Here is a 26,021-nt window from a genome sequence, read left to right on the forward strand (position 1 = left end):
TCATTCTCAGAGTAAATGTGAGTGAGGGAGTGTGTGTGTGTCTGTATGCGTGTGTGTGTGTGTGCCCCTGCATTTGCATTGTGCCTTCCGAGGCAGCAGGAGTGTGTCTTGTGTCTTATTTTCTCTCTCTCTCACTTTTATTGCATGATGCTCAATAATTCATTTAAGTTGATATGCTTTTATGGAATTGAGTAGAAAATTATCTTGGCTGAATGAAGTTAACTCCCAGATTTCTCTGCATGGGGAGGCCAGCCACCTCCCACTTACTGGAGAAAGTTCTTAATAGACTTACCCACTTTTATCCTCACTGTGGCAACAAAGAGATGGTTTGGAGAAAAGAGAAACAACAGGACTCCTTCCAATAAAACAGGAAAATATATTTTACATAGGTATTTGCTGTGAGGAGGATTTGAAGGGACAGGAAATCACTACCAATTACATGTGAACTGTCAAGTTTCATTTTGACTTTTCTGCTCCTACCTGCCTCTCACTTTAAAAAATAAGGGCTTGCTTACCCATGTTTAGGCAATAGAAAAAATAAAATAAAATAAAAATAAATGCTTATCAATTAGATAGATGTCGGTAATCCAGTTTTCTGAATCCTGACATCCCAGAATGTAAGAATTTGTCATTCTAATAAGTCTGTTCTGCCTGAACTTGTAAATCAGCTTAATTTAATTCTAAGTGAAATCTCTCATTTTTCATTATGTTTGACACAAGCTTAGTGATTCTCAGAAAGTAGTCCTTGTGAAATGAAGTTTAGCTGGAAATTCTGATATTCAAGGATGCTTACACTAACAACTGTCATTCTTGGCAATGGCTTCATTATTCAGTGACACAGTTAAGAGCCTTGTTTTACTTTTATTCAAAAATGTCTTTGTCTTCCTCTGCTTGTTCCAGCAACAGTTTTCCTGGAGTTTTGGAAAAGACGGCGAGCAGTAATTGCTTATGACTGGGATTTGATAGACTGGGAAGAAGAGGAGGTTTGTATCATTTACCTCAGAATGTTTTAAAAAGCAAATCACCCAGAACCACACGACACCCCCCGAATCGTCACTCTCTGTTCTGTGACGGAAGTTAGGTGTGCTCATAAAGCATTTTCAGTTGCCTTTTCAGAAAATGTCAAGCAGTAGAAAAAGGGACTGACAATTTTTTTAAAATTTTTGATTCCTTAGTGGAATGAAATCCCTTGATTAAGTGAAGAATTCCACTTGTCGGTAGAGGCACCAGAAGAATTGGTGGTGTCGTTGTTTTTGTTTTTGTTTTCATTTTCTTAAAAATCATCCTTTTTTCTTTAACTTCAGCAGAAAAACAGCATTCATTTGACATCTCCAGGTACATGGAAGCAATCCTTCCAAGAGATTTACCCCAAGGCAATGCATCTGTGAGTAGCACCCAGGACAGTGCCCAGGTGTGCACAGGCTCTGAAGTATGATATCAAGTGTTCAGTGCTGAGGAGAATCTACTCTGAAGCGGCCACCTTAGGAGACGTGGCTAAATGGACGGCCAGCTCTAGACAAAACTGCCAAGGAGGGCCAGACTCAGTCCCATCACTCTCCCTTAGCGTCTTCTAGGCCAGTCCATCGTGCTCCTCCTGACCTGTCTGGTTCTGATACTCTCTTCTTGCCCCCATTCCTGTTGGAAGTCTCAAGTACCTACACGGGGCGTGGTCACCACGGTCCCCTCTTGGATCCTGCTTCCCTTGACAGTTGGTCCAGGTCTCAGCCCCGCTCTCCTCCCTCTCGTTCATTATCTCTTACCCCTCCTGAGTCTTATTTCCTCAGAGCCTTGCTGTGTCAGTAAATCAGATAAACTACTCATATATGTGTAATGTGATCTTGGCTATTAATGTGTTTTGCTTGAAGGGAACACATGTGTATATTTTCATGTGTCAAAAGGAATCTTTCAGAAATATGAATGATGTGAATTTTAGCCCTGTGGTAGGCTTGGTGGGGGAAGTAATTTTGAGAGGTATTTTTGTTGTTGTTTGTTTTCTTCAAACTCTGCCTCCTGAATGGCTGCCTGTCCCCCTTCTCCCATGAACATGTTTGGGTAGTTTTTTGGTTTGGTTTGGTTTGGTTTTGAATGTATTTAAGGTGTACAACAGGAGGTTTTGATACATGATACTGGGATTTTCAGCAATCCTTGTTCTCCTGATAAGGCTTTCTCTCATGTTTTTATAAATATTCTCCAGGCCACATACGGTGACTCACACCTGTAATCCCAGCACTTTGGGAGGCCAAGGCGGGGGTACCACTTCAGGCCCGGAGGAGGATTTGAGGATAGCTTATAGATGACCATCTTCTCCCTGTGTCTCTAGGCCAGGAGTTCGAGACCAGCCTGGCCAATGTGGTGAAACCCCATTGCTACTAAAAACACAAAAATTAGCTGGGTGTGGTGGCACACACCTGTGATCCCAGCTACTTGGGAGGTTGAGGCACAAGAATTGCTTGAACCCAAAAGGCGGAGATTGCAGTGAGCCAAGATTACACCACTGCACTCCAGCCTGAGTGACAGAGACCCTGTCTCAAATAAATAAATATATGTGTGTGTGTGTATATATATATATACACACACATTTTTTTCTAGTTTCTAGGGGTGTGTGTATATATATGTGTGTATATGTGTGTGTGTGTGTGTGTATGTATATATTCTAGGTTTGAAGAAGCTTCCCAGGCTATGACACCTATTGGTAGCAGCAGGGCTGCATTCAGAGCTTCCTCTTATGTGGTGCCATTCTACTGTTTCTGGTTACATGTGTTCATGGGAACAGTTCCCAGTGGGATGGAAAATGTTTTTTCCTGGAAATCACCTTGGGCAGTTTACTTCACCTTTGGACTTTAAAAATCTCTAATGAAAAGAAGTGGGACTAAATTTTCCCCTTCTGTCTGTAAAGTGTGGCCCTATTTGAGTAACTTTGACCAAACCAGTCTACAATCATTGTTGGCATTTGTGGTGGGCCCCTGATGTGGGCACCCTTCTGGGGAACGTATGTATCCCTTATAAGTCTGGAGCCTTCTGTCTTCCCAGCCCCTGATAAAAAGTGCGGAGTGCTGAATTGTCCTCTCACTCTGCATACCTTTGTGCAGGAGCCTACATACGTAGCCGTTCCCAGCTTGGGATTGCTTGTGGAAATGCCTCACTTCTAGCCCATGGTTTCCACCTTATTGTGCAGAAAAACCCAGACTCACTGCAGACCTTCTGGGGCAACCTTGCACATTAGTTTGTCAGGGCTGCCATAACAAAGTACCACAGACTGGGTGGCTTCAACAATAGAAACTTACATGCTCACAGTTCCGGAGGCTAGAAGTCCAAGCCAAGGTGTCAACAGGGTTGGTTCTTTCTGAGAACCATCAGGGAAGGATCTGTTCTAGGCCTCTCTTCTTGGCTTATAGATGGCTATCTTCTCCCTGTGTCTGCACATCATCTTCCCCCTGGGTGTCTCTGTGTCCAAATTTCCTCTTCTTATAAAGACGCCAGTCATATTGGAGTAGAGTCCATCCTAATGACCTCATTTGAACTTAATTATCTCTATTAAAAAAACCTGTTTCCACATATGGTCACATTCAGTACTGGGGGTTAGGACTTCAGCAGATGAATTTGGGGGAAGCAGGACACAATTTGGCCTATAACACCCAGTGATATGGTTTGGCTGTGTCCCCACCCAAATCCCATCTTTAGTTGTAGCTCCCATAATCCCCATGTGTTGGGGGATGGACTTGGTGGGAGGTAATTGAATCATAGGGGTGGGTTTTTCCTGTGCTGTTCTCATGATAGTGAATAAGTCTCATGAGACCTGATGGTTTTATAAGGGGGACATCCGCTGCACATGCTCCCTCTTGCCTGCCGCCATGTAAGATGTGTCTTTGCTCCTCCTTCGCCTTTCACCATGACTGTGAGGCCTCCCCAGCCATGTGGAACTGTGAGAGTCCATTAACCCTCTTTTTCTTTATAACTTACCGAGTCTTGGGTATTTCTTCATAGCAGTATGAAAATGGACAGAAACATCCAGGAACACAGCCATGATTGACCTCAGTTCTTGGATGACTAGCTCAAGGGCTCTTGATGACACTTATGGCCTATTAAATTGGAAATTTCCCAAAGAAGCAGAAAATTCTAGGTCTGCTATGTTTATCTCCTCAAGTGTAACTGCCTAAAATGAGTGAAAGTCAGAGCCTGCTCCTAATGTATCTCCTGCTGATCTTACCCGTGACCTGCCCCTGAGGGAAGTCCAGCCTTAGGCTAATTCAGTGGCAGGAGCCAGGCTGAGCCATGTGAAGGCTACCCTTCACGCTACATGGGCAGGTGGCTACCAAACTGGGCTCACTCGCTGTGACCTCTCTTCTGTCAGCTCGTTCCTTGCTTTCTGTCAGTACCTTCATCCAAATCTTGACCATTTCTGCCTGGATTAACTCAATCTCTGTTTCAGCAGGCTTTCTGCTCATTTACCATCCTCTCCTGAAACTCTCAAACATAATGCATGCTTAATTAACGGGAACCACATCAGTGTCCCCTCTTGCTAATTGCCTTTTCCTAATCCCATAATTGCTTTTTAGTCAGAAGCTTTTCACATTCGGGAGGCTCAGCTAAATGAATAAAATCTCAGTTTGATTTAGAATTGGAGGAACCTTGATTTCAACTGGTTTTGAAAGGTGCTGACGTTGTTTTCAATTAAGAATTAAGAATATACCTAAAGTCTATTGGTTAAAGATGAATGACTCCTATAGGAACTTATTAAAAAGTAGATTCACCATGCTTTTAGTGAACTAAATCTAAAAATGCAAAAAAAAAAAAAAAATTGCAGGAGAAAACTAAGAATTATATTGTCATTATAACTTACAAAATGGATTTTGAACATTTTCCTGTAGAGAAGGCTTCTTTGTCCTGGTGTTTCTTATCACTCTCTGGTAATAAAAGTGAAAGCTTATTAGTTGTTCCAAACTATTAGGACAAGACAGCTTGTCCCTTTTAAAATACCATTCTCAGGGTTTTTTTTCTTCAAGCATAGTTTTATAAGATAACAGATCAATGTAACTGTTAGCCCAAATTTCTTTGCTTTTGATGATAGTAAATCTTGATCTTCACTCTAGATTTTCTTCAAGTGGCCAATTTTCAAACATTTAAGCCTGGGCACCCAAGTCGACTTCATTGGTTGACTAATTAGTATGGCAGCTGTTGACTCTGTTTTATGGTGGGGTAAAATGATATTTCTTTTCTTACCGTGTTTGCATCTCTTTAGTGCATTAAAATGTGTCTGCTTGTCCTTTAGGAAGAAATACGACCCCAGTTTGAAGCCAAGTATTCCAAGAAAGAGCGGATGAATCCAATTTCTGGAAAGCCAGAACCTTATCAAGCATTTACAGATAAATGCAGCAGACTTATCGTTTCTGCATCTGGAATATTTTTTATGGTTTGAAACTTTTAAAAAATTTTGTTTCATAAAGTACAAACCTATAGCATAATAGCAGTAATCATACTGGGTATTTGCATAGTTCTACAAAATATTTTTGCACTTTGTTATTTATTCCTCACAGTAACTTTGTTTGGTGGTCAGGGATGGTGTTGCTATCCCCATATTGCAGATGGAACAACTGAGACTCCAACAGGTTATAGGACTTGCCCAAGGTCAGCCAGTAAGTAGCTAAGAGCCGAGACCCTCTAATCTGATGTTCTTTCCTCTTGCCATATTCTACTATGTGATGCTGAAAGAAGTCAAAAATGTGAGACAGGATCTACAGCAGTGTTTCTCAAACTTTTCACTATGCCCATACAGTAAGAAATATATTCTCTGTCATAACCCTGAATATGCCAAGCAAATAGATGTATAAAACAGTGTAAGTAAAACAGTGCTCACCTTTATAATATGCATAAGCTCTGATTTTGTTTTATTATAGTATATTTTTAGTGAGAGATTAGTCTCCTAAAATTAATTTCCTGACTCACTAATGATCATGTCAGTTTGAAAAACAGACCTGAATTTCTAGCTTTTCCTAAAAATCTGTCTTAGTAATGAAGTTTAACACTGTTAATTTAACTTTAACACTGTTAATTACTGAACAAAACATATGCAGATGTTTCTAAAATGTCATTTTAGAAAAATAAAGGACTATTAGGATCCTCCTTTCCTTTTTTCAAATGATGAGTATGTAAATATATGCCTAGACCATTAGAGTAGGAAGGACAAGACTATAGCAAATCCAGACAGTCTACTCCCTTTTGCCAGTGAAGAAACTGGGGAGATGAAGGGCTGGGCAGCTTACCCAGACTCTTTGGCTCAGGCCAAGAATCAAATCCATGCCTGTCTACAGATACTGCTTTTAAGCATTTGTGTCACGCTTTGCCTTCTATGTACATATTCATATTGTTTCTTACAAAGACTCATAGACATAGATTAAGCTTTCCTGTTCTATGAATGGGGAATCTGGAACACAGGAGGCTGGAGCTATGGAGAGGACAAACTTGCCCAAGGTCACACTGCTGGGTGAGAGCTCAGCTAAGGCTCTGATCTGTCCTCTGACTTTGAATCCAGCCAGCTGTCCATCCTACCTTATTGGCATCCTTGTCTGAATTTCAGCATAGCTTTTACCTGTCTCCTGATCAATAGCACTACAATTAAGATCTGGACAGGTTTTATTTTATTTTATTGTTATTTTGGCCAGTCTGAGCTAGGACTTGTTCTTGAGCTTTTAGAACACATTTCCCTTAAAAGTAAGCAGAAAATAAATTTTGTGCAAAACAGGAATACTTTTGTGAAGAAAGAAATCTCTAAATCAGCAGAGGCCTTCCTGAGACCTGGCTTCAAAGTCTAGCCTTTGATAATTAAGTGGGTTAAGGTCTCTAAGACATGTTAATATTAGATGAATCACCTAATGAAAGTCGCAAAACTTTTTGGAGTCTCAGATTTGCATTAAAGTCGGCCCTATGTGTTCTGTGGGTTCCGCATTTATGAATTCAACCGACCACAGATGGAAATTGTTTTTAAAAACAGTTGGTTGTAGCTGTACTAAACATGTCACTTATTTCCTAAACAATACAATATAACTATTTACATAACATTTACATTGTATCAGGTATTATAAGTAATCTAGAGATGATTTAAAGTATATGGGAGGTTGTGTACAGGTTATACGCAAATACTACACTATTTTATAGAAGGAACTTAAGCATCTGTGGATTTTGGTATCATGGTGTTGGGGGGTGGTCCTGGGCCAATCCCTCATGAGGATACTGAGGGACAACTGCATGTCATAGAGAAAGAAGATATGCTGTATTGTTCTCAAATGCCATGAAATCTTCAGGGAAACATGCTTCAGTCTGTGTGAATATCAGATTAACAAGATATGTACCTATCACACAGTTCACTCAACAGCAAATAACCGAGCACTTACTATGCACTTGTAATTATGCTAAGGTGCTGTAGAAACCATGTGAGCAAAACAGACTCCTTCCCTGTCCTCATGGAGCTTACTTTCTAGAAGGGGAGACTGAGAATAGTCAAACCGATTGTTAGAAATTATAAGTAGTGTCCTGAAAAAAGATGTACCCATATGGTATTGGTACCGTATGACAACACTAACAACAAATAGTCTGGGAGTCATGAAGAGCTTTTATTATGAAGAGGTGTTTGAGCTGAGAAGTGAGGAAGGATGAGTAGGTGTTAACTAGGCCGTGTGTATGTGTGTGTGTGTGTGTGTGTGTGTGTGTGTGTGTGTGTTCGGCAAGAGATTGGGATAGTCTTGACAATTAAGGGTGCTTAACCCATTTGATGTAATGAGAGAAGCTGTGGGGACCCCAGAGGAAGGAAGAATGGTGCCCAAAGGGGCTAGAGAGGGTCTTGCAGGCTGCATAAAGGTTTTATCCTAGAATAATAGGAAACCAATAAACAATTTTAAACCAAAAAGTGACATAATAGGATTTCCATATGAATATTTGTCCATCTGCTCAGTGTATATTCTGCATTAAAAAGTGTTACCCCATAGCTTACATAGATTCTCAACTTTCAAGCAATGCAGTTCTTTTATTTTAATAAGAAAGAAAATAGAAAAAGACAAGAGAAAGTATTAACCACAATGAAAAGTGTACATTTGATTGTGGTCTCTTGAGCAGTACTGCCATGGCGTTACTTCCTTTTCCTATCAGAGGATGTTCCAAGAATGTGAATCCTCTTCCTGTAACATTCCACCAAGGGGTTCACTGGGTGTCTTGTCTTCCTGCCAGATCTGCGTGGTGATTGCTGCCGTGTTCGGGATCGTCATTTACCGGGTGGTGACTGTCAGCACTTTCGCTGCCTTTAAGTGGGCGTTAATCAGGAATAACTCTCAGGTAGCAACCACAGGGACTGCCGTGTGCATCAACTTTTGTATCATTATGTTGCTGAACGTGGTAAGTGAGCTGCAGTGGCTAACCAAATGGATCAAAATGTGTGGGCTGCAAGTGGTAGTTTTCTTCTGTGGCTAAAGTGGATCTGGCCTCAGAGAGGTGGGCCATTCATAGCACTGATGTCCTGGCAGCAAAGTGCCTGGCATGAAGATGCACTTGGGTCTGGGTGCTTAAACGTCTTGATTCAAATCTAGACTCCAGGATTTTCTGCAGTATAAGATTGGGCAAAGCACATAACCTCTCTGAACATTAGTTCCCTTATTTATCCAATAAGATAATATTGTATACTCCTTAAGTAAATTTAGACAAAGAATTTAGAACACTCAGAACCTGTGACACAGCTTTGCAATGTTGGTTCCCGTTTCTTTTTGATTATCAGTGATAGGAAGATACACAGTATCCAAAGCATTCCTGGCTAGGTACAGGGGCTCATGCATATAATACCAGCATATTGGGAGGCTGAGGTCACAGGATCGTTTGAGCCCAGGAGTTCAAGACTAGCCTGGGTAACATAGTGGGACCTTGTCTCTACAAAAAAAAAAAAAAAAATTAATTAGCTGGTCATGGTGGTGTGCCCCTGTAGTCCCAGCTGCTTTGTGGGACTGAGGTGGGAAGATCACTTGGTTCAGGAAAGTGAAGGCTTCAGTGAGCAGTGACAGGGCCACTGCACTCAGCCTGGATGACAGAGGGAGACCCTGTCTCAAAAAAACACAAAAACAAACAAAAACCAAAGCATTCGTTGATATAACCCTGCAAGGAATCCCTCAAGCTGGTACATATTGCTTTTGTTGATTTCCAGGATTTTTCAGATAGCATATTTCAGCCCAGATTTCTTTCCTGAATCCCTAAACTCACATGTTAAACTGCCTACTTGACCATCTCGACCTAACACTTGCAGACCCAACTCCCCATCTTCCCTCCAGAATTAGCTCCTCCCACAGCCTTCCTAATTGTACTTGCTCAGACTAAAAGTCTTGGCATTCTCCCGGACTCCTCTATTTCTCTGGCTGTCCAAAATGTATCCAGAATTTGATCCCTTTCTGCACATCCCAAAGTCCCACCCTGGTCCAAGTCTGCAGTGTCTCTTACCGAGATTATTGCAGCAGATTCCTAACTGGTCTCCCAGCTTCCACATTGCTCCCTTCAATCTAGGCTCAACATGAAGCCAGAGAGAGCTTCTTACATGTAAGTCAGTTCACATGGCCCCTGTGTTCACAAGGTGTAGTGGCTTTCCTCTCTCTCACAGTAAAAGCCTGCGAAGCCACATCTACACAGTGGCCTCACAGGCTTTCGCTCATCTGGCCTGTGTAACATCTCTGACCTCATCTTTTCCCTTACTCACCCTGATTCACCTCCTCCAGCCACACAGGTCCTTTTGATGCTCTCACCCCAGGACTTTTTTATTTGCTGTTCTCTCTGCCTGGAGCCTTTTCCTCCCACAGGGTCTGCATCGCTTAGTCCCTCACCTCCTTCCAGTCTTTGTTCAAATGTCACTTCTCTAGTAAATGCTTCCCTGGTCACTCTGTTTTAAATTGCAGCACACTCCTGCTATCTGACAATTTCCCATCTGCTTGCCTGCGTTTTCTCTATACTGTTTATCACCATCTAATATGCTATATATTTTACCTATTTATTTTGTTTATTATCTGCCATTTCTTTTGGAATGTAGGCCCATAAGGGCAGAACCTTTTCTTTATTTTTGTTTGTTTGTTTGTTTGTTTTTCACTGTTGTTATTCCCTAGGGTCTGGAACAGGGCCTGGCACATAGTAGATGCTCTGTAAATTGTTATTGCTATTTTTTGTAGAACAAAAGTAGTGTCTGACATGGTCAGCCGCTGAGGTCAACCTATACATAAAAATATGGCCAGGCACTGTGGCTCATGCCTGTAATCCCAGCACCACATCTCTACCAAAAAGTTTTTTTTTTTAAATTAGCCAGGTGGCACACCTGTAGTCTCAGCTACTTGGGAGGCTGAGATGGGAGGATCACTTGAGCCTAGGAGTTCACGACTGCAGTGAGTCATGATTGCACCACTGAACCCTAGCCTGGGTAACAGAGCAAGGACCTGTGAAAAATAAAAAAATTTTAAAAGCTGACCTTAAAGGTTTGTAGTATAAATAAGTCAAACATTGTACATAGAGTGCCAAGGACAGTTGTTAGGCATGGAGTAGATGTTCAATTAATTATAGTTCCCCTATCCTTATTTATACTGCATCTTAAATCTGGGCCATAAAGCTGAAATGCTTACATCATTGGAAAAAGATTTTCCAAAGGCCAACTAATTTAATACTGTTATCCATACAGGTTTATCTATTTAGGTTGTCATTTCTAGTTATTTAAACAATCCTGAGTTCCATAACCAATTAAACTTGAGTGATTCCTAAGAGAATTCAACCTACCCAATAACAAAGAATTAAATTTATGATTCCTTGGTTAACTAGTAATCAATGAGCTAATTAAATGCAGGTAGCTCATTATTAGTATTAAAATACATAAAACATCTTTATTGACTGGGCGCAGTGGCTCACGCCTATAATCCCAGCACTTTGGGAGGCCGAGGCGGGTGGATCACGAGGTCAGGAGATCAAGACCATCCTGGCTAACACCGTGAAACCCCGTCTCTACTAAAAATACAAAAAATTAGCGGGTGTGGTGGCAGGCGCCTGTAGTCCCAGCACTTCGGGAGGCTGAGGCAGGAGAATGGCGTGAACCCGGGAGGCGGAGCTTGCAGTGAGCGGAGATCATGCCACTGCACTCCAGCCTGGGTGACAGAGTGACTCCGTCTCAAAAAAAAAAAATATATATATATATATACACACACACACATATATACACACACACACACACACACGTGTGTATATATATATAAAATAATATAAATTTTTATTATTTTAGGAAAAAGTTTCAAGACTCAGAAGTAATAAAAAAAGGGCAATTACTGGTCATTTTGACATGATGTTTGTGTGACAGCTTAGGAAGTGGAGATTGAAAGTATATGGTTAGCACTCCCTGTACCTCTCCCTTTTGACCCCCCACCAGGACGTGGTCTCAATATTAATTGTGGAATACATATTGTAGGTGGAGAAGGATTCCCAGTGAAATTAAGCAAACAGCCATAGGTGAGATGTTCTGCATCCGGTTAGGCTGCAGTGAATTAATGCCTACTGTATTCTTATCATCTCTTTCCTCCAATGTCTTAAAATTTAATTTATACATCTTCTTAAGAAATAAATGCGTATGTACAGGAAGCGAATCTGTAAATATACACTTGCCCATATGTTTCGAGCAGGTGCCAGTGTTGTCAGAGTAAAACACTTCATTTAACTAGAAATCATTGATCCGGCAATCTCTACTTCAAGACACAGCCAAGATAAGAGGAAGTAAACAAATTCAAAATGGAGACGGGAGCATAGGGAGTGGCCAAATTACGTAGCTACTGGTGTTACAAAGCACCTGCTATATGCTGGGAGCTAGGCTGCGAGACATTTTACATCTTTTCTCTCCCAGAGTGTTTCAGACTAGCCAACATGGATGAGGTAGAGTTCACACTCTAAAGCTAACACATATTATTCTTAGGGACCCTTGCGATTTTTCATTTATTTTAGATACAACATGAACATCTTTGGTACTCTGATTTTCAGCCAACATCAAACTAGAATAACATAAAGTTGCTAACACAAGAATACTGATGAGAACAGGGAATGACAAGCCATAGCAAAGAGAAGGAAAGAAAAGAAAAAGTGTACATAAGAACTCTTAAAGCAGCATCAGCCAGGACCTCTCTGTGCAGGGGCCGGTGACCTTTCCCTCCTCAGCTATCTCTGCTGACATCTCATCCCCGCACACACATTTACCCTCCTGTCCTATGCCCTGAAGTTTCGCGGGTTCCATTATGAGGGCAACCAAATGTGTAATATAGTTTGAATGATTTCATCAGAATATCTTAAAAAAAATTTTAAGTCCTTTCTATCAGCATAATGGATGACAGACTAATGGTTGTAATATATCTTTGACCAGTTCAGAAGTAAACTCTCCAGTGACTTCTGAAATTACCCAATGCGAGATATTATCATGATCCAATACAGACTTTTTACAGCTATCTATTGTTTTCAACTACTTAAAATATTGACCATACTTTTCTTCCAAAGATAATCATTATTTAGACATTAATTATTAATACTTTTTATTAACTAAATATAAAAACCTTGAGAGCTAAAGACTCTGATTTGTAAATAATATAATTATTATAAATCACACATTCCATTTCTGACTTTTTGCTAGATTCATCCAGCGCTAACTAAAAAAACAGATCTTTATCAGATGCCAAGTTTCTAATGGATTTGATGATATGTGTTTACTTTTATACAGTATGTACTTTAAAAATAAAATCTATATTATTTTACAAAAGTCATCTAAGTCCTTATGAAATATTATGCCTCTTAATGGCTGGTTAAGGGGCACTTAGTAGTTTACATTTTATTCCATGTCTTGAAAAATAAATATTTCAAAGATAGAGTGAATAGAAGTGAATAGGATGGAATTTCTTGTTTTGATCATATTACCTCAATTCTGTTCTGCTTCACTAGTGACCAAAAAACATCCCAATATGGTGGTTGCAAGCCAAATAGGCCAACAAAGGCTATATCCCAGGAATAGACTAAAAAGTTATTATCATCCTTTTTATCCAGCCATGCCAATATGAATTAGATATTTAATTATACTGTAAACAGTGAAAAACACACCTCATCTTCCAAAAAAAAGTAAACCAGGAAATATAGCTTGCATCAGAGCAAGTCCACATATATTGATCAGACTGACAAGATAAAAGTAGAAGTACACATAGCTTCCTTTTGGACATATCTATAAGATCAGAAAGCTTTCTGCCAGTTACAGATATTCACAATCAGAATTTGCAGCATCTAGTTTGGAAACTTAGATTTTCTGCTGCTCTTAGCAGAACAAACTTCCCGTGGTTTATCTCTCAACCATCTAATGAGACATCAGACATTTTTCCAGAAACCACTTATGTGGAGCTCTCTGAGCGGCCTTGAGTCCCTCTGTGTGTGTACCCTTCCCTCCTGTGTCCTGTCCAAAGTCTCACAGTCCATATCCATATATATATATATATATATATATCTCCTTCAACATATATATGAAGTAGTCACAGATGCCATGGATCCCTACTGTGTCCCCGTATGCTTTACCTTATTTTTCACAAGGTTAATATTACTCATATGTTGACTCTTATGTTGTTCCTTTTTTAAAAATTCCAATGTTTTCAGTGTTCACACCCATGTAACAAAGACATATCCTCAGCTCCAAGGGCCTTTTAGACATGTGTGCAAAGTGAGGTACTGTGACAAATAGACATCATTGTGAAAGATACAAAAGATAAACCAGTTAATCAAGAATTGTGTTTTTGAGAAAGGTTGTCTCATCAGTCAAATTAACTTTCCCTGATAATTACATAATCAAATAATTGGAATGTTACAGTGCCTTCGTAATACATTGTAATATTAAAATATATTTGATTAGAACATCTGTTCTTATCTGTTGTTTATAAGGATATTATTTTTATGATTAAATGGGTATGACTAACCTATGCCACAAGGTTTCTTATGGAAAATGACACCAATCTCCATTACCGTTGGACTCCAAGAGTCTGAGATTTCTAGACACAAGATTTGGTCCTATGGCCATCTTAATATATCCTAATATAGCAAACCATAGTTGTTGCTGAAAGTTTGGAGGCACACGTACAGATTATGTTGTTTATTTCTGTAATTAGCAGAAATCTCAGATAAGAGAATTCAAAAATTAAGCAGGACAGGAAGGTCAGTGAATTCAATACCCTTCCTGCCCACATATAAAGAAAAGGATGGTCTGAAGAAGAGATAAGGAACTTGCCCAAGCCCTGTAGCTTGCTGGATGGTCAAGCTGTCATTCCAGCCTGGGCAATTTTAACCAGTGTGTTTGCACTACTTTATTTTTTTTTTTTTTTTAATTTATTTATTATTATTATACTGTAAGTTGTAGGGTACATGTGCATAACGTGCAGGTTTGTTACATATGTATACTTGTGCCTTGTTGGTGTGCTGTACCCATCAACTCGTCATTTACATCAGGTATAACTCCCAATGCAATCCCTCCCCCCGCCCCCCTCCCCATGATAGGCCCCGGTGTGTGATGTTCCCCTTCCCGAGTCCAAGTGATCTCATTGTTCAGTTCCCACCTATGAGTGAGAACATGCGGTGTTTGGTTTTCTGTTCTTGTGATAGTTTGCTAAGAATGATGGATTCCAGCTGCATCCATGTCCCTACAAAGGACACAAACTCATCCTTTTTTATGGCTGCATAGTATTCCATGGTGTATATGTGCCACATTTTCTTAATCCAATCTGTCACTGATGGACATTTGGGTTGATTCCAAGTCTTTGCTATTGTGAATAGTGCTGCAATAAACATACGTGTGCATGTGTCTTTATAGCAGCATAATTTATAATCCTTTGGGTATATACCCAGTAATGGGATGGCTGGGTCATATGGTACATCTAGTTCTAGATCCTTGAGGAATCGCCATACTGTTTTCCATAATGGTTGAACTAGTTTACAATCCCACCAACAGTGTAAAAGTGTTCCTATTTCTCCACATCCTCTCCAGCACCTGTTGTTTCCTGACTTTTGAATGATCGCCATTCTAACTGGTGTGAGATGGTATCTCATTGTGGTTTTGATTTGCATTTCTCTGATGGCCAGTGATGATGAGCATTTTTTCATGTGTTTGTTGGCTGTATGAATGTCTTCTTTTGAGAAATGTCTATTCATATCCTTTGCCCACTTTTTGATGGGGTTGTTTGTTTTTTTCTTGTAAATTTGTTGGAGTTCTTTGTAGGTTCTGGATATTAGCCCTTTGTCAGATGAGTAGATTGCAAAAATTTTCTCCCATTCTGTAGGTTGCCTGTTCACTCTGATGGTAGTTTCTTTTGCTGTGCAGAAGCTCTTTAGTTTAATGAGATCCCATTTGTCAATTTTGGCTTTTGCTGCCGTTGCTTTTGGTGTTTTAGACATGAAGTCTTTGCCCATGCCTATGTCCTGAATGGTACTACCTAGATTTTCCTCTAGGATTTTTATGGTATTAGGTCTAACATTTAAGTCTCTAATCCATCTTGAATTAATTTTCGTATAAGGAGTAAGGAAAGGATCCAGTTTCAGCTTTCTACTTATGGCTAGCCAATTTTCCCAGCACCATTTATTAAATAGGGAATCCTTTCCCCATTTCTTGTTTCTCTCAGGTTTGTCAAAGATCAGATGGCTGTAGATGTGTGGTATTATTTCTGAGGACTCTGTTCTGTTCCATTGGTCTATATCTCTGTTTTGGTACCAGTACCATGCTGTTTTGGTTACTGTAGCCTTGTAGTATAGTTTGAAGTCAGGTAGTGTGATGCCTCCAGCTTTGTTCTTTTGACTTAGGATTGTCTTGGAGATGCGGGCTCTTTTTTGGTTCCATATGAACTTTAAAGCAGTTTTTTCCAATTCTGTGAAGAAACTCATTGGTAGCTTGATGGGGATGGCATTGAATCTATAAATTACCTTGGGCAGTATGGCCATTTTCACGATATTGATTCTTCCTATCCATGAGCATGGTATGTTCTTCCATTTGTTTGTGTCCTCTTTTATTTCACTGAGCAGTGGTTTGTAGTTCTCCTTGAAGAGGTCCTTTACATCCCTTGTAAGTTGGATTCCTAGGTATTTTATTCTCTTTGAAGCAATTGTGAATGGAAGTTCATTCCTGATTTGGCTCTCTGTTTGTCTGTTACTGGTGTATAAGAATGCTTGTGATTTTTGCACATTAATTTTGTATCCTGAGACTTTGCTGAAGTTGCTTATCAGCTTAAGGAGATTTTGGGCTGAGACAATGGGGTTTTCTAAATATACAATCATGTCATCTGCAAAGAGGGACAATTTGACTTCTTCTTTTCCTAACTGAATACCCTTGATTTCTTTCTCTTGCCTGATTGCCCTAGCCAGAACTTCCAACACTATGTTGAATAGGAGTGGTGAGAGAGGGCATCCCTGTCTTGTGCCAGTTTTCAAAGGGAATTTTTCCAGTTTTTGCCCATTCAGTATGATATTGGCTGTGGGTTTGTCATAAATAGCTCTTATTATTTTGAGGTACGTTCCATCAATACCGAATTTATTGAGCGTTTTTAGCATGAAGGGCTGTTGAATTTTGTCAAAAGCCTTTTCTGCATCTATTGAGATAATCATGTGGTTCTTGTCTTTGGTTCTGTTTATATGCTGGATTATGTTTATTGATTTGCGAATGTTGAACCAGCCTTGCATCCCAGGGATGAAGCCCACTTGATCATGGTGGATAAGCTTTTTGATGTGTTGCTGAATCCGGTTTGCCAGTATTTTATTGAGGATTTTTGCATCGATGTTCATCAGGGATATTGGTCTAAAATTCTCTTTTTTTGTTGTGTCTCTGCCAGGCTTTGGTATCAGGATGATGTTGGCCTCATAAAATGAGTTAGGGAGGATTCCCTCTTTTTCTATTGATTGGAATAGTTTCAGAAGGAATGGTACCAACTCCTCCTTATACCTCTGGTAGAATTCAGCTGTGAATCCATCTGGTCCTGGACTTTTTTTGGTTGGTAGGCTATTAATTATTGCCTCAATTTCAGAGCCTACTATTGGTCTATTCAGGGATTCAACTTCTTCCTGGTTTAGTCTTGGAAGAGTGTAAGTGTCCAGGAAATTATCCATTTCTTCTAGGTTTTCCAGTTTATTTGCGTAGAGGTGTTTATAGTATTCTCTGATGGTAGTTTGTATTTCTGTGGGGTCGGTGGTGATATCCCCTTTATCATTTTTAATTGCGTCGATTTGATTCTTCTCTCTTTTCTTCTTTATTAGTCTTGCTAGTGGTCTGTCAATTTTGTTGATCTTTTCAAAAAACCAACTCCTGGATTCATTGATTTTTTGGAGGGTTTTTTGTGTCTCTATCTCCTTCAGTTCTGCTCTGATCTTAGTTATTTCTAGCCTTCTGCTAGCTTTCGAATGTGTTTGCTCTTGCTTCTCTAGTTCTTTTAATTGCGATGTTAGAGTGTCAATTTTAGATCTTTCCTGCTTTCTCTTGTGGGCATTTAGTGCTATAAATTTCCCTCTACACACTGCTTTAAATGTGTCCCAGAGATTCTGGTATGTTGTATCTTTGTTCTCATTGGTTTCAAAGAACATCTTTATTTCTGCCTTCATTTCGTTATGTACCCAGTAGTCATTCAGGAGCAGGTTGTTCAGTTTCCATGTAGTTGAGCGGTTTTGATTGAGTTTCTTAGTCCTGAGTTCTAGTTTGATTGCACTGTGGTCTGAGAGACAGTTTGTTATAATTTCTGTTCTTGTACATTTGCTGAGGAGTGCTTTACTTCCAATTACGTGGTCAATTTTGGAATAAGTACGATGTGGTGCTGAGAAGAATGTATATTCTGTTGATTTGGGGTGGAGAGTTCTATAGATGTCTATTAGGTCTGCTTGCTGCAGAGATGAGTTCAATTCCTGGATATCCTTGTTAACTTTCTGTCTCGTTGATCTGTCTAATGTTGACAATGGAGTGTTGAAGTCTCCCATTATTATTGTATGGGAGTCTAAGTCTCTTTGTAAGTCTCTAAGGACTTGCTTTATGAATCTGGGTGCTCCTGTATTGGGTGCATATATATTTAGGATAGTTAGCTCTTCCTGTTGAATTGATCCCTTTACCATTATGTAATGGCCTTCTTTGTCTCTTTTGATCTTTGATGGTTTAAAGTCTGTTTTATCAGAGACTAGTATTGCAACCCCCGCTTTTTTTTGTTCTCCATTTGCTTGGTAAATCTTCCTCCATCCCTTTATTTTGAGCCTATGTATGTCTCTGCGTGTGAGATGGGTCTCCTGAATACAGCAGACTGATGGGTCTTGACTCTTTATCCAGTTTGCCAGTCTGTGTCTCTTAATTGGAGCATTTAGTCCATTTACATTTAAGGTTAAGATTGTTATGTGTGAACTTGATCCTGCCATTATGATATTAACTGGTTATTTTGCTCATTAGTTGATGCAGTTTCTTCCTAGCCTCGATGGTCTTTACATTTTGGCATGTTTTTGAGATGGCTGGTACCGGTTGTTCCTTTCCATGTTGAGTGCTTCCTTCAGGGTCTCTTGTAAGGCAGGTCTAGTGGTGACAAAATCTCTAAGCATTTGCTTATCTGTAAAGGATTTTATTTCTCCTTCACTTATGAAACTTAGTTTGGCTGGATATGAAATTCTGGGTTTAAAATTCTTTTCTTTAAGAATGTTGAATATTGGCCCCCACTCTCTTCTGGCTTGTAGAGTTTCTGCCGAGAGATCTGCTGTGAGTCTGATGGGCTTCCCTTTGTGGGTAACCCGACCTTTCTCTCTGGCTGCCCTTAAGATTTTTTCCTTCATTTCAACTTTGGTGAATCTGGCAATTATGTGTCTTGGAGTTGCTCTTCTCAAGGAGTATCTTTGTGGCGTTCTCTGTATTTCCTGGATTTGAATGTTGGCCTGCCCTACTAGGTTGGGGAAGTTCTCCTGGATGATATCCTGAAGAGTGTTTTCCAACTTGGTTCCATTTTCCCCCTCACTTTCAGGCACCCCAATCAGACGTAGATTTGGTCTTTTTACATAATCCCATACTTCTTGCAGGCTTTGTTCATTTCTTTTTCTTCTTTTTTCTTTTGGTTTCTCTTCTTGCTTCATTTCATTCATTTGATCCTCAATCGCTGATACTCTTTCTTCCAGTTGATCGAGTCGGTTACTGAAGCTTGTGCATTTGTCACGTATTTCTCGTGTCATGGTTTTCATCTCTTTCATTTCGTTTATGACCTTCTCTGCATTAATTAGTCTAGCCGTCAATTCTTCCACTTTTTTTTCAAGATTTTTAGTTTCTTTGCGCTGGGTACGTAATTCCTCCTTTAGCTCTGAGAAATTTGATGGACTGAAGCCTTCTTCTCTCATCTCGTCAAAGTCATTCTCCGTCCAGCTTTGATCCGTTGCTGGCGATGAGCTGCGCTCCTTTGCCGGGGGAGATGCGCTCTTGTTTTTTGAATTTCCAGCTTTTCTGCCCTGCTTTTTCCCCATCTTTGTGGTTTTATCTGCCTCTGGTCTTTGATGATGGTGATGTACTGATGGGGTTTTGGTGTAGGTGTCCTTCCTGTTTGATAGTTTTCCTTCTAACAGTCAGGACCCTCAGCTGTAGGTCTGTTGGAGATTGCTTGAGGTCCACTCCAGACCCTGTTTGCCTGGGTAACAGCAGCAGAGGCTGCAGAAGATAGAATATTTCTGAACAGCAAGTGTACCTGTCTGATTCTTGCTTTGGAAGCTTCCTCTCAGGGGTGTACTCCACCCTGTGAGGTGTGGGGTGTCAGACTGCCCCTAGTGGGGGATGTCTCCCAGTTAGGCTACTCAGGGGTCAGGGACCCGCTTGAGCAGGGAGTCTGTCCCTTCTCAGATCTCAACCTCCGTGTTGGGAGATCCACTGCTCTCTTCAAAGCTGTCAGACAGAGTCGTTTGCGTCTGCAGAGGTGTCTGCTGCTTTGTTATTGTTTTCTGTGCCCTGCCCCCAGAGGTGGAGTCTACAGAGACAGGCAGGTTTCCTTGAGCTGCTGTGAGCTCCACCCAGTTCGAGCTTCCCAGCAGCTTTGTTTACCTACTTAAGCCTCAGCAATGGCGGGCGCCCCTCCCCCAGCCTCGCTGCTGCCTTGCCGGTAGATCACAGACTGCTGTGATAGCAATGAGGGAGGCTCCGTGGGTGTGGGACCCTCCCGGCCAGGTGTGGGATATGATCTCCTGGTGTGCCTGTTTGCTCAAAGCGCAGTATTGGGGTGGGAGTTACCCGATTCTCCAGGTGTTGTGTGTCTCAGTTCCCCTGGCTAGGAAAAGGGATTCCCTTCCCCCTTGCGCTTCTCAGGTGAGGCAATGCCTTGCCCTGCTTCAGCTCTCGCTGGTCGGGCTGCAGCAGCTGACCAGTACCGATCGTCCGGCACTCCCCAGTGAGATGAACCCAGTACCTCAGTTGAAAATGCCGAAATCACCGGTCTTCTGTGTCGCTGGCGCTGGGAGTTGAAGACTGGAGCTGCTCCTATTCGGCCATCTTGCTCCGCCCCTTCTGCACTACTTTAAATGTGTTCTTAATCTTCATATCGTTCCAGTCTATTAAACTACTTTTCCTTTTCATTTTCACTTATTGTCTTTTGTTTTAGAAACAGCACTTGATCTTTCAATTATACCCAATCTCCTAGAGCTGGATTTACCCTAGACTATACTCTCTGCTCCTCAGTGCACACACGCACACACGCACACACAAACACACATACACACATGCATACACATACCCCACCCTCAGAACCATCTATTGACCAGATGGCTGGGTGAGTTAAGGATGCATGAGTTAAGGAGGCATCTGGTCCACCAGTGGAAACGTGGAGTACCATGAGCTCTGGGAATTTCCAGTAATGTTTAATCACTTCAGTGTTTTTGAATGCTGTAATCTAGAGTTTACAGCAGTCCATAAAGAATAGGATTGCAGAATCTTACTGTCAGAAGTGGACTTAGAGATTTTACATTCAAGTTGCAGAAGCTCAGCAATATTATGACTGCCCAGCATTGCCTAGAAAGCTGGTAATGAATAGCAGCGAGCCTTGTTGCCGTAAAATTATTTGCCCCAAAATAAGAAGTGAGATTTTATAAATAGTTAGATAGGACCTTGTACATTTCTTTCTTGCCCTGAAAATTACAGCAATCTCCATTACCAGTGGACTCCAAGAGTCTGAGGTTTCTATACACAATGTTTTCATTGGTTGAGCAATGGATGCTTAATGAAATTATTTTGACTTGTGATTTGATTACCTATTTCCTTTGTGATTATAGATTTTATAACAAGTGCAGTTCATTTATTAAATGCATGAAATTTATTTTGCAGCTCTATGAAAAAGTTGCCCTGCTTCTGACGAATTTAGGTGAGTGGAATCTTTTTTATTTCACAGTAGTGTACTGTGGTCTGGAAAGTATGTTTCAAAGATTCCTTTCTCTAATACTGCTGGAAAGAAATATCCCCTTTATTTTCAAATTCATACAACATTTTTTGTTTGCCTTCAACAGAATAATTTAAATATATCTAGTAATTTTTCTACATAAAGCTTTAAAATCTGTCACAAACATTATCTGTCATGAGCTAATGTAATTGAAGGTAGATTTTCTCTTTGTGCACAAAAAATAGCATTACAAAAGTGAATTTGTATAAAGTATCCAATATAATTTAGGAAAGTGTTCGTTTGCTATTGCCTATATTTTGTGTTTAATTTAAAATGTATCAAGTTTTTATGGTATATAAACTCACAGCAAAGTTAGTTTCTTTGAAGACTGGAAGGCCAGGCATGCTGGCTCACGTCTGTAATCCCAGCACTTTGGGAAGCCTTGGCAGGAGGATTCCTTGAGTCCAGGAGTTCAAGACCAGCCTGGATAAAATAACAAGACCCATCTCTACAAAAAAATTTAAAAATTAGCCAGGCATGGTGGCATGTACCTGTAGTCCCAGCTACTCCTGAGACTGAGGCAGGAGGATTGCCTGAGCCCAGGAGGTCAAGGCTGCAGTGAGTCATGATCATGCCACTGCACTCCAGAACAATCTGGTAGCCAGTAATAACTTGTACATTTATCTCATCTTCAAAATAAAGGAATTGTCCCAATTTTATTAACAAGGTATTGGTCATTGTGCTCTATGCAGTTTGAGAAAATTACATGCTCCCATCCGTAACTTGCTTTAATGCATTCCATAAGAAGCTGGTCCAGAGGAGAAAAAACTCACAAAAGTGTTCCTATTTTTAATCATCATTATGATAATAGATAGCATTTATTGAAACTTTGTATGTGCTGGATACAGAGCTAGGCACTTTACCTTATCTCTTTTAATGTCATTGAAATCTTCCATCACCACCAGTTCTTGCCCAAAAAGACAGAAAGAGGTTTATGTCCATGGAAGAGATAACTGCCCATTGGTAGACAATGTACCCTGTGGTAGCTTGATCCAGGCTAGCAAAAATGCCAGTGGAGTTACAGTCCTGGTCCATCCATGGTGGGGACACCTGGGAACCTAGCCGGCGACCAGGAGACCTTTCCATGTAACCAGGAGTTCAGTAGCAGAAGTGAAACCCTTTAAGAAAACCCTTTAAGAATCCCGTGTCTTTTTGGGTCTCAGCAACAGTATGGCCTTTCCTGAAACTGACATTTTAAGCCATTTTAAATCAGATTCTCTTTTATTCTCCCTTCCCTTCTCGGATACGCTCCCAGAAAGCATTTTGAGTTCTAATTTATGGAAAATGAATTGATGAAGTGAAGTATTAAATGAGAAATTAGAAGCTCAGGGAATGTGGAAGCAGACAAAATGCTATTGTATTAAATACTTTTTCTTAGACATTGCTTGCTCCTAGAATGTAGCTCCTATGAAAGGATAAGTGCGTTTGACATGAGATTTCTAGCTGAAGGTTTGGTCTTGAGGGCAAATGGATCCATGTTTTGGTTCACACTATTATGCCCAGAGAGCATTTGCTTTATAGATGTTAAAATATATGGAGATGAGAATTGGCCCCTGACTGAGGTCAGGAAATTATAAGACACAGATGGTGATATGCAGTAAAAGCTCTAAAGATGACGCCACCTCCTTGATATTTGTCCATGAGAATGGAAAATGGGGGATAAGGGTAAAGGCAAAGGAGTCAAATGCTCTTAGCATTCTATGATAATGGATTTGACTCCCTCTTAAGCGGTAGGTTGGTATAATATGAGAACTAGAAGTTGAGACCAAGGAACTCCTTGGAGCTAGGAGGAACTAAGCCTGCACAGACTAACTGGAAAAGAAAAGGCTACTGCAGAGAGCCAGGACTGGGAATGAGGCCTCGACAGCCTGGCTGTCTCTGCTGCTGGCTCTCCGGGTATCCTGTAAGAGTGGAACAGTCTAGGTATTCAGTCCTCTCAGATTCTTCCATAGCCACTTCCCATGAGACCCTTGTTGGGTCTGGTCTGTGAGCTTGAGGATCCTATGGATGCTCTGTTCCATCACATGCCGTCTGTGGGTAAACTGGAGTCTCCTGCAGCCTCCTCAGGACTCCTGTGTCCCCACCCTGTGTGTGTGGGGAGGGGAAGAGAGGGAGTTGAGAGGGGATGAGATTCGGCCTTTCAAACTCTGCTCACCTTTTGTCCACAGAACAGCCTCGCACAGAGTCTGAGTGGGAGAACAGCTTCACCCTGAAAATGTTTCTTTTTCAGTTCGTCAATCTGAACAGCTCCACATTTTACATCGCATTCTTCCTCGGAAGGTAAGAACCTGACCCCTGCACACCTCCCCAAGCTGAGGACAGAACACTTAGAGGTCACTGACCCATGGGGACAGAGAAGCCCTCCCTTAGGGTGATTTATACAAAGTGTCAAAAGGGAAGAGCATCCTCCTCCCTTCCCTTCCCAAATGTCAAAACCACCCAGCATCCCAGGGAAATCATCTCCACTCAAAACTGCCTGTGCACATTTTGTTGCTAAGCTAAGCAGAGGAAAATAGTTTGCGCGTGTGAATGATGCATTGAAAACTTCTGGCCTCTGTCTGCACCTGAATCAGGGCCCTGGCTTTCACACCTATGACAGCAGGTGGCAAAACGGGGAGGGGGCTGCAGCATGTTCTGGATTCCTGACTTCCCTGAAGAGAGAAGGACATCCTGACAGGAAGGGGGGCAGAAACGGGATGCCAGGGTAACTTTTAAATCCAGCAGTCATGAGGATTTGGGAAAGATTCCCTGTGTAGTGGTAATGTCGCGTGAATTCCCTGACATCTGGAGGCGTTTCAGAGGAGATGGGAACCCAGGAAGGGCCAGGTATAGCGTTTTGGTGAGATCAACACAGCAGTCTCTCTGTCATTTCTAGCTATTCCAGCAGCACAAAACTCTAGGAAAATAGTTCAATAATTTTTTTAACAGCATGACTATTACTCAGAAAGATCAAATGTGTTTAAATCCAGGAGTAAAACTTCTGCTTACACAGGCCAGAGCAATTGATATGCAGCAGAAAATGTTAAAAGTCCACAGCAAGCAGCAAGAATTGGCTTCTGCATTAGGCAGCCTGACAGAAAGGCCAGAAGAGAAATGTCCCCTGGAGAATTCCAGAAGCTATGGTTGTGACAGATCTGAAGGGTTTCCTAATTCCCCAAGACCTACTACTTATTGTAGCAGCACTCACATTGGAGACTGTGCTAAACTAAATGTACTATTCACTGAAAGCTTGGACCTAGAGCACTAATGGCTTGTTTTTCTTTGTGTGTTGAAGATTTACAGGACACCCAGGTGCCTACTTGAGGCTGATAAACAGGTGGAGACTAGAAGAGGTCTGTATTCTCCCATCATTCCTTGTTTCCAACAGACTTGCATTAAACAGCCTTAGGGCAACTTTGTATAGATTAGAAACCAGACACCCTTTCTTCCTCTCCATTGATTCTGGAATTTCTGTGTTTGCTTATCTTGCAGTGCCACCCTAGTGGATGCCTTATTGATCTGTGTATGCAAATGGGTATTATAATGGTGCTAAAGCAGACCTGGAATAATTTCATGGAACTTGGCTACCCGTAAGTACCTTAGTATCAATAATTGAGAGGCAGCATTGCTCATTATTGGCTTTTCTAGGTGTGGCAAGTAAGATAAGCAATGCAGACTCAGCAATTAAGCCAGTGTGTGTACCTGGAACTAAGTGCTCACAGTTAGACATCCAAAGGCAGCCATGAAAATCATAAACATTGGCTCTTCTGGGAGATTTAGCACAATTCACATGAACAAATGTGCATATTCTTTAAGGAGCCTCTGTAGGCCCCTAAATATTGGATACTTGCTTGTGAGCCACTTTAAATGATACCTCTGACCTTTCGGGCTCCAGCATTGCAAGTCCTCAGCTATGTATGACACATTAACTACATCTCCACTCTCCCATCCCCATGGTAAACCTGGTGATAACATGTTGACAACAATGAGCAAAAACTTGCATCAACTTGGTAAGGATAACCTTGAATTCTGCTGTGTTTGCTCAGTTCTGGTCAGTTAAGTTTTAATGGGGACATAAATCAACAATGCTTCTATTTCTGCTTTAATTCCACACCTATAGGTTTCCATGTCAGCTCAATGTCTCTGTAGAGACAAAGAAAACTCAAGGTTTCAGGGAGGACCACTCAGCCAGAACAATTAGCGGGAACTTGGTTCATTTCAGAAAGTCTTTTCTTAGCTCTCTGTCAGAACCAAAGCCAGTAATTTTCTGTTCTTAGATTTATTTTTAGAAATCTTGTTCCAGGCCGGGCGCGGTGGCTCACACCTGTAATTCCAGCACTTTGGGAGGCCAAGGTGGGCGGATCATGAGGTCAGGAGATAAAGACCATCATGACTAAGATAGTGAAATCCCACCTGTACTAAAAATACAAAAAATTAGCCAGGCATGGTGGCGGGCGCCTGTAGTCCCAGCTACTCGGGAGGCTGAGGCAGGAGAATGGTGTGAAACCAGGAGGCGGAGCTTGCAGTGAGCCGAGATCGCGCCACTGCACTCCAGCCTGGGGAACAGGGCGAGACTCTGTC

General features: G+C 41.1%; 1 protein-coding gene across 3 annotated transcripts in view; it reads left to right on the plus strand.

Annotated features, from left to right (window-relative positions):
* Window positions 1-26,021, plus strand: part of ANO4 (anoctamin 4) — a 408,206-nt gene that overhangs the window by 351,120 nt on the left and 31,065 nt on the right. For all 3 annotated transcript variants that reach the window (XM_025401960.1, XM_025401959.1, XM_025401961.1), the window contains 7 exons: window positions 901-983; window positions 5,270-5,410; window positions 8,218-8,382; window positions 21,350-21,386; window positions 23,630-23,741; window positions 24,736-24,793; window positions 24,933-25,030. In XM_025401960.1, coding sequence (XP_025257745.1) covers window positions 901-983; window positions 5,270-5,410; window positions 8,218-8,382; window positions 21,350-21,386; window positions 23,630-23,741; window positions 24,736-24,793; window positions 24,933-25,030 — 694 coding nt within the window. The remainder of the gene's footprint in view (window positions 1-900; window positions 984-5,269; window positions 5,411-8,217; window positions 8,383-21,349; window positions 21,387-23,629; window positions 23,742-24,735; window positions 24,794-24,932; window positions 25,031-26,021) is intronic.

Source organism: Theropithecus gelada, chromosome 11 (genome assembly GCF_003255815.1).
Source record: "Theropithecus gelada isolate Dixy chromosome 11, Tgel_1.0, whole genome shotgun sequence".
In the NCBI taxonomy this organism is placed as follows: domain Eukaryota; kingdom Metazoa; phylum Chordata; class Mammalia; order Primates; family Cercopithecidae; genus Theropithecus; species Theropithecus gelada.